The 8,985-nt window shown below is 47.1% G+C and overlaps 1 protein-coding gene across 2 annotated transcripts in view; it reads right to left on the reverse strand.

The window, feature by feature from the left end:
- Window positions 1-8,726, reverse strand: part of KCTD13 (potassium channel tetramerization domain containing 13) — a 20,607-nt gene extending 11,881 nt beyond the window's left edge. Inside the window, exons 1-3 of one of the 2 annotated variants that reach the window (XM_025371437.1) lie at window positions 8,269-8,691; window positions 8,014-8,058; window positions 5,694-5,863 (exon numbers count right to left, since the gene is read on the reverse strand). In XM_025371437.1, the coding sequence (XP_025227222.1) occupies window positions 5,694-5,863; window positions 8,014-8,058; window positions 8,269-8,512 (459 nt within the window). In that variant the 5' untranslated portion in view covers window positions 8,513-8,691. Of the gene's footprint in view, window positions 1-5,693; window positions 5,864-8,013; window positions 8,059-8,268 lie in introns of both variants that reach the window. The other variant, XM_025371438.1, reaches the window with a different exon arrangement.
- Window positions 8,727-8,985: the final 259 nt, after the last annotated feature.

The raw sequence follows: 8,985 nt of genomic DNA on the forward strand, positions 1-8,985 counted from the left end.
AAAAAAAAAAAAAAAAAAAAAAAAAAAAGAAAAACATTTTTAAACAAGAGCATCAGGATACAGCATCAGGCAAAAAATGATGAGGAATTGGTGGACCACATCGAAATCAAGAATTTTTCAAGTTGACAATGGAAAGCATGACTTTACAAATAATCTCATGTAATACTGTTGAAGAGATAAGACTTATAGGTATTCTATGGCACAAATGTAATTACTGGTTCAGGTAAAGATTATCAATTTGTATGTCATTGATAGGTAATTGCCTTAATACAGTGGCCAAATGATACCATATGCCTTATTTTATAGTTGGCAACAAGGAAATGTAACGATGATAGATAAATCAAACCACCATCCCCTAGATCCAGGGGCCAATTATGAATGTCATTAATGACGAGTCATGCTAACAATATTACAGGTTGCTTGATGTGGCCCAATGTGAAATACATACATAATATTACCTAAAATGTATTCTAACCAAAATGTTTAATATCAGTCATTTTATTTTATTATTTATTCATTTATTTTTATTTTTTTATTTTTATTTTTTTTTCTTTTTGAGACGGAGTCTGGCTCTGTCGCCCAGGCTGGAGTGCAGTGGCCGGATCTCAGCTCACTGCAAGCTCCGCCTCCCGGGTTCACGCCATTCTCCTGCCTCAGCCTCCCGAGTAGCTGGAACTACAGGCGCCCGCCACCTCGCCCGGTGGGATTGAGCCACCGCGCCCGGCCTATTCATTTATTTTGAGACGGAGTCTTGCTCTGTTGCCCAGGCTGGAGTGCAGTGGTGCGACCCTGACTCACTGCAACCTCCGCCTCCTGGGTTCAAGCAATTCTTCTCCCTCAGCCTCTTTAGTAACTGGGACTACAGACACCCGCCACCACTCCCAGCTAATTTTTGTAACTTTTCTTTTTTTTTTTTTTTTTGAGATGGAGTCTCGCACTGTCGCCCAGGCTGGAGTGCAGTGGTGTGATCTCGGCTCACCGCAACCTCCGCCTCCCGGGTTCAAGCAATTCTCCTGCCTCAGCCTCCTGAGTGGCTAGGATTACAGATGCCCACCACCATGCCTGGCTAATTTTTTTGTATTTTAGTAGAGATGGGGTTTCACCATGTTGGCCAGGCTGGTCTTGAACTCCTGACCTTGTGATCCGCCCACCTCAGCCTCCCAAAGTGCTGGGATTACAGGTGTGAGCCACCATGCCCGGCTTAATTTTTATATTTTTTTTTTTTTTTGAGACGGAGTCTCGCTCTGTGTAGCCCAGGCTGGAGTGCAGTGGCCGGATCTCAGCTCACTGCAAGCTCCGCCTCCCGGGTTCACGCCATTCTCCGGCCTCAGCCTCCCGAGTAGCTGGGACTACAGGCGCCCGCCACCTCGCCCGGCTATTTTTTGTATTTCTTAGTAGAGACGGGGTTTCACCGTGTTAGCCAGGATGGTCTCGATCTCCTGACCTCGTGATCCGCCCATCTCGGCCTCCCAAAGTGCTGGGATTACAGGCTTGAGCCACCGCGCCCGGCCAATTTTTATATTTTTAATAGAGACAGGGTTTCACCACATTGACCAGGCCGGTCTTGAACTCCTGACCTTGTGATCCGCCCACCTCAGCCTCCCAAAGTGCTGGGATTACAGGCATGAGCCACTGCACCCGCCCAATATCAGTCATTTAAAATCTACGGTCTGGTTTATAGGAAATTAAGGATAGGGCTGGGTAATAAACGAAATGATACTGGGAGTAAACAACCAGGCAAAGTTGGAAAGCGGGTCATTGTGCAGGACAACTGGCAGTCTCTTTAACAAGCCAGCATCGTGAGGACAAAGGGACCCCTTGGATTGTAATAAAGTAATGCATGTGGTATTATTTCACCACTGTATTAAGGCAGTTACCTATCAATGACACACCAATTGATAATCTTTACCTGAACCAGTAATTACATTCGTGCCATCGAATACCTATAACTCTTATCATCTCTTCAACATTCTTCCATGAGATTATTTGTAAAGTCGTGCTCTCCATTGTCAACGTGCAGATAACCAGGCGCAACGTGAAGATCTAGACTGGGTTCTGGTTTGATGAACCAGCTATAAAAACACATTTCTGGAACAACTGGAGAAACCGGAGTATGCCCTGGACTGGATATTAAATAAAAATTTATTGACATGTAAAGATAGCAATTATTAACAACAAAAAAGCAGATTATAAAACATTTCATACAATACGATTGTATTTTGGCAAGCAAGCAAACACACACACACACACACACACACACACACACACACACACACATATACTCTCACACAGGAGAAGACCTGGAAGGATATTTGGTGCTTTTATTTTTTAGATTATTTGTGTTTCCGAAATTTCTACAATTAATAAATGCTGCTTTAAAATAATAAATGATTATTTGCAATTTTAAAAAATCAAGGATTTCCATTCAATGCTAGATGCCACAAGCAGGTGACATTCTAAGAGAAAATATTAGCGATATCTACATTGACTAGAAATTTTTACCTAGAACAGGCTTTTTCAACTGGAGTTCCTCATCTGAATCTCAAAACCCAGCAAATATGGCCGGGCACAGTGGCTCATGCCTGAATCCCAGCACTTTGGGAGGCCAAGGCAGGAGGATCACTTGAAGTCAGGAGTTCAAGACCAGCCTGGCCAACATGGTGAAACCCCATCTCTACCAAAAATGCAATTAAATTAGCTGAGTGTTGTGGTGCGCACATGTAGTCCCAGCTACTTGGGAAGCTGACGCAGGAGAATCACTTGAACCCCAGAGAGGGAGGTTGCAGTGAGTCAAGATCGTGCCACGGCACTCCACCCTTGGCAACAGAGTGAGCCTCCATCTCAAAAAAAGAAAAACAAAAACAAAAAAACAGCAAATAATTCGAGTATTTTCTGAACTTTGCTGAGGATGGTAGGTCAATAGTCCCATGATACAGGCTTAGAGGTTAATTTGTTATGTACAATCCATGCTCCAGGGCATGTATAAGACATGCCCATATGCAATAAGGTTTAATTATCCCTAGGAACTGAACTAAAATATGCAAGGATCTCTTGCTAAGCAACATGAAAAAGAAAAAAGCAGAAAATCTGGTAAAGAACATGAATAAGCAATTCACAGGAAGGGAAACAAAAAAACACTAGTGAGTATAGGAAAAGATGCTGAACCTCATCAGTAATCAGAGACATGCAAATGAAAATGAGATCACGCTACATTCATCGGATTGGCAAAATTAGAAAGCTGGATGATGCCATGTTTTGATGAGGACATGCAGAAATGGGATCTCTTATGCACTGCTCATTATGAGGATAAAGTACTATAACCATTCGGGAGAGCAACTGGATGATATTTACTAAAACGCCGTTTGCAGGTGTCCTGTTATCCAGCAATTCTACTCCCAGTTACAATCACGGGAGAATGGCACAGAACCAGAAGGGAACATGTACCAGGATGCTCATGGTGACACAGTTTGTAGGGGCAGGAACTGGAAGGCAATCTAGGTCTCCAACCTCATGGGAATGTATGAACAAAATATGGTGAATGAACACCATAGATTCCTCTGCAGCTGTCAGAAGCAAAGAACTCGATGTACTTGGAGCAGCATGAATAGATCTTGAAAAAAGTGCTGAATTTAAAAAACACAATGCAACAGAAACTGATTCACAGCTTCAAGGCCATTTATGGACATTTAAAATGCACACATATGCAGAACAATGCTTTAGCTTTTCGAGCATATGTATCAAAACATCAAAACTGGATGGGTGCCCCTGGGGAAAAGGAAAGTAGGCAGGGGATTGGGAATAAAGGGAAAGAAATAAAATTAAAAGACAAAACGTTTGCATAGACCAATACGCATGAAGTGCCTGCCACACACTGAGGTGTGTGCTGAGCTGTGTGAGGTGCGGAGGGAACCTGGAAAGGAGAGAGCAGGAGTACAGAAAAGTACTGCCCTTGGGAGGCTGAAGGTCAGATAGTCAGATAGCCTGGGGTCAAATCTGAGCTCTGCTGCTTCCCAGCTCTTTGACCTTGGACGCATCATCCAAGCTCTCTCACGTTTCTTTTTATGTCAAACAAGGGTACAAGACGTATACACAAGCAGATAGCAGAATTGCTCCTGACACACAGTGGGTACACAATAACATTAGTAAATTTAAAACTACACGCTGGGTACAGTGGCTCAGGCCTGTAATCCCAGCACTTTCCGGGGGCCAAGGTGGATGGATCACGTCAGGTCTGGGGTTCGAGGCCAGCCTGGCAAACATGGTGAAACCCCGTCTCTACTAAAAATACAAAAAAGTAAGTAGCAAAGCGAGGTGGCGGGTGCCTGTAATCCCAGTTATTTGGGAGACTGAGGCAGGAGAATTGCTTGAACCTGGGAGGCAGAGGTTGGGGTGAGCCAAAATCACACCACTGCACTCCAGCCTGGGCGACAGAGAGACTCTGTCTCAAAACAAAACAAAACAAAACAAAACAAAACAAAACAAAAATGCTACAGAGCAGGAATGCACTTCCAAGATCTAGTCCAATGAATGTTTCTCAAATGCAAGTGGTAATTTATTAATGGGTCATGCAATAAGTAATGGGTCCCAAACAGCATTAAAAAGAAAGATTATCAGAGTACATTTCACTAAAAGTATCTTTTTATAGAACTGTTATTTCAGTTATATATAATGAGCACTAAAACGCATTTTTTTCCCTATGGGAGGCAATCGAAAAGTTTGAAAAACATGGATGTTGTCCAAAGGAGATTTACACCTTTGGGTTTCAAGAACCAGTAAGCATTCCCTGAGACAAAAGTTGTTCAGAGAGGCCACCTTTTAATCTATAAAGGGCATTCGAAAAGAAACTTTTATAATCTCCTCTTACTATTGTATCGTAAAAGAAAGGACATTTTTAACACTATAAAAATAGAACAGAATAACAGGCTTTATGTAAAACTCACTACTTTGTACTTATTTTTCTCCCTTCCCTATCTTTTGGAACATGAGGACAGAATCCCAGAGGTAGGAATGGACTCACTGAAGGTCACTGAGTCAGCTGTGACAGAGGTGACACGGAACTCTTATGTCCTGGCTTCACTTTCCAAGCTCTGCTCCTCGGAACCCTAAGGGGTCCACAAAACTGGGGCCCAGCAGGTGGGGTCTCTAGAATCCCCAACCCTGTTTTACTGGGAGTGGACCTGCTTCTGTGAGATTTCATTTGAATAAAGAATTTCACCGTTTAAAAAAAAAAAAAAAAAAAATAGAAAGCCCGTGGGGGGCGGAAGCCAAGGGAGAATGCTGCCTCCCAGGATACCAGATCACAGAGGTTATTATATTTCAATTTAAATTTAGATGTTTTTCCCTAGTGACATGAGGGAGCTATTTAGGATTTCTGAGCGAGAGAGAGAATAGATCAGGGTTGTGTTTAAAGATAATTACTCAGGTGCGAGTGTAACAGCTGGACTGGCTGCATAAGAAGAGTGGGCAGCAGAGAGTAGCTATTTAACCGTTGCAAACGTCCTGGCATGAGGTTGGGGTGGGGATGCTGCCTGAGGCAGCAGGGATGCAGAAGATGGCACCTCAAATTCTCTGGGGTTATGGCCAGTCAGAAGCAGGCTCTCCAAGCCATACCCCGTATCTCCTTTTTTCTGCCCTAATACCTGCTTGGGCAGCTCTCCCAGGAACATAGGCACAGGGACTCGGAAGGCCCTCACCTGCAGCGCCAGCTGGCAGTCCTCAATCAGGCCCTGCACCAGGTAGTAGCGTGCTTCGCCCAGTAGCTCCCCCAGTTCTCTGGTACTCTCCGGCAGTGGCACAGACCCATCCCGCAGGTAATTGAGGATTGTACCAAAGTGGCGGCCGCTCCGGTCAATCAGCACCCAACCTAGTGGGGTGGGGAGAAGCAGGGGGAAAGATGGCTTTGCTGAGTGACCTGGAACTACTAAATTAAAAATTATTTTTTTGTAGAGACGGAGTCTCACTATGTTGCCCAGGCTGGTCTCAAACTCCTGGGCTCAAGTGATCCTCCCATCTCAGCCTCCCAAACACTTGGATTATAGGTGCGAGCCACCAAACCTGGCCTAAATTATAAGAAAAAAGGATTCCAGCCAGGTGTAGTGACTCACACCTGTAATTCCAACACTTTAGGAGGCTGAGGCGGGTAGATCACCTCAAGTCAGGAGTTTGAGACCAGCCTGACCAACACGGAGAAACCCCATCTCTACTAAAAATACAAAATTAGCTGGGTTTGGTGGCGCATGCCAACTACTTGGGAGGGTGAGGCAGGAGAACTGCTTGAACCCGGGAGGTGGAGTTTGCAGTGAGCCGAAATCGCGCCATTGCACTCCCTGGGCAATAAGACGGAAACTCCGTCTCAAAACAATAAAAAGAAAAAAGAAAAAGAAAAAGAAAAGAAGGCCAGGCGTGGTGACTTACGCCTGTAATCCTAGCACTTTGGGAGGCCGAGGTGGGCGGATCACCTGAGGTCAGGAGTTCGAGACTAGCCTGACCAACATGGAGAAACCCCGTCTTTAATAAAAACACAAAATTAGCCAGGCGTGGTGGCGCATGCCTGTAATCCCAACTACTCAGGAGGCTGAGGCAGGAGAATCGCTTGAACCTGAGAGGCGGAGGTTGTGGTGAGCCGAGACAGCCTGGGCAACAAGAGCGAAACTCCGTCTCAAAAAAAAAAAAAGAAAAGAAAAGAAAAAGGATTCCAAAGCCACAAAAAAGTCTGAATACTGATCTGTCTCAACCCTGTGCCACAGCCAAGAAATCTCTTTAAAACATCTCCAGCGAGTTCTCTCATAAGTTTATACATATCCAGCCAGAGAATTAATTCATCTAAATCTGGTCTACAGTCAGAAGACTCTCACCACGAGAAAGTTCTTGCAGAATTACCTTATCAATAAACCGCTAACCCCCGATGTTAATTCTCACCATTCTGTTTAATTAAAATGTCTACCTCCCCCGTCCAGTTCACTGCCATTTTAACTTTTATATTCTTCATAGATCTTACTATCAAAAAAAAAAAAAAAGAAAGAACTTACTACTATCTGCAATTGCATATGCATATACATTTTGTTTACTTGCTTATTGGTCTTCTGATCTCTCACCTCCCTAAAAAAAGGGAAGTTATATAATTTTGTCAGGTTCATTTACCTATCTCCAGCACTAACTGATATTTTACAAATACTCATTGGACAAATGAATTCTTCCTTTTTTTTTTCTGAGACAGAGTCTCGCTCTGTCACCCAGGCTGGAGTGCAGTGGCGCCGACTCGGCTCACTGCAACCTCTGCCTCCCAGGTTCAAGCGATTCTCCTGTCTCAGCCTCGCAAGTAGCTGGGCTACAGGCGCACACCACCACGCCCGGCTAATTTTTGTATTTTTAGTAGAGACGGAGTTTCGCCATATTGGTCAGGCTGGTGTCAAACTCCTGACCTCTGGTGATCCACCCGCCTTGGCCTCCCAAAGTGCAGGGATTATAGGCGTGAGCCAGCGTGCCTGGCCGAATTCTTCACCTTTGATACCTGAAGGCAGACCTCCGCCTCCCAAATTTTTATTCTCCTGCTCTCACAGTCCTTGTTAAACCCCTCCCTTAAGACTCTCCCACTCCCAAACTCCAAAACTTCAAGGTCTCACTTGGGCACGAAGGGTCCAAACTTGAATACAACACTCCAAGAAGGTAAGGTTCACCTGCCAAGGACACCTGTCCACCCTCCACTCTGGTGTCCCTGGCAAACCCAAAGCAGCCTCCTTCTGCAATGTGTATATACAGATGGATTCCTAGAGTGTACAGGGACCTGTGTCAGGGGAACACAGAGGCAGACAAGATCTCCCAGCTCTCCTGGCTGGTTGTTAGCAGTTCTGAAGCAGAGAGGGAAACAAAAGGCTGGGTGGTCGCAGGAAATTGATGAAGGCTGCCAGGAGTAGTACTGCAGGCAGCAGGGCTGGTTCCCAAGTCTTGAGCTGAGGCGTGAAGGGTGGGAGAGGTAGTCATGAGGATTATGAACTGACACGTTCAATCACTTACCACAGCGCCTGGCAGAGTTAGGGGTTCCGTAAGTGTTGGTTATTGCTGGGGGTAAAGGATTGGGGGAGGAGAAGAGAAATTATGAATGAGAAAAGGCGAGAAGATGGGATGTCGGGGCTGGAGGGAGCTGAGAATGAGTTGACGGCACAGCAGCGGGCAGAGAGAAGGGGCATGAGGAGCCCCGTTGGCGAGAGACTGAGGGGAACGGGAGTTGGGGATCTGGGGATGGGGGCACGGTGGGGGCGCCGCTAGTACCTCCGGCATCGGTCAGCACCTCCACGCGGCCGCTGAACATGGCCTTCAGCATGGTGTCCTGTCCCGTGAGGGTGCGCAGCGTGGTGTAGTGCAGCGAGCCGCCCACGTTCAGCTTCACGTATTTGCTGTTCGGGGTTAGCGGCTTGAGACCGTAGGCAGCGGGGCCAGGCTCGAGACCCGAGGGCTTGGGGGCTTCCAGGGACGGGGCCGCGGGGGCCGCCGGGCCCGAGGCCTCCGCCGACATACCGGGTAGCAGCGGCAGACGGCGATCCCAGGCTCTCTCCGCGCCCTGCGACCTGCTCCCGAAGACCCTCGGCCAGCCCCTAGCCCTCGGGCCAGACCGCTCCGTGCACACGCCCACTCACCGCCTCTACTCAGCCAGACCGGCCCTCCGCCCCATCTTGCTCGCACCACCCGGAAGCCAGTGCTGGATAGCTGCGCAGGCGCTGCCCCGCCCCCGAATGGGGGGCGGGGCTGGAGTATGGAGCATGCGCAGTGGGCTTGCTGGGGAAGCCGGTGGATAGGTGGCGTGTGGCCCTAAGGTCCCCCGGGCGGGTCGACGTGCTCTTCCCTCTGGTCTCGAGTCCCCAAGACCAGATCGAGGATGCGGCCGACCCGCTGCCCGATGTGGAAGGCTAAGTCTCCGCCTCGTGATTGGGTCTCTGCTGTCAGAGAGCTTCACGAGCTTGAGGAGAAACAGACCGTGAGGTCTGGGCA

This window comes from Theropithecus gelada, chromosome 20 (genome assembly GCF_003255815.1).
Source record: "Theropithecus gelada isolate Dixy chromosome 20, Tgel_1.0, whole genome shotgun sequence".
Lineage (NCBI taxonomy): Eukaryota > Metazoa > Chordata > Mammalia > Primates > Cercopithecidae > Theropithecus > Theropithecus gelada.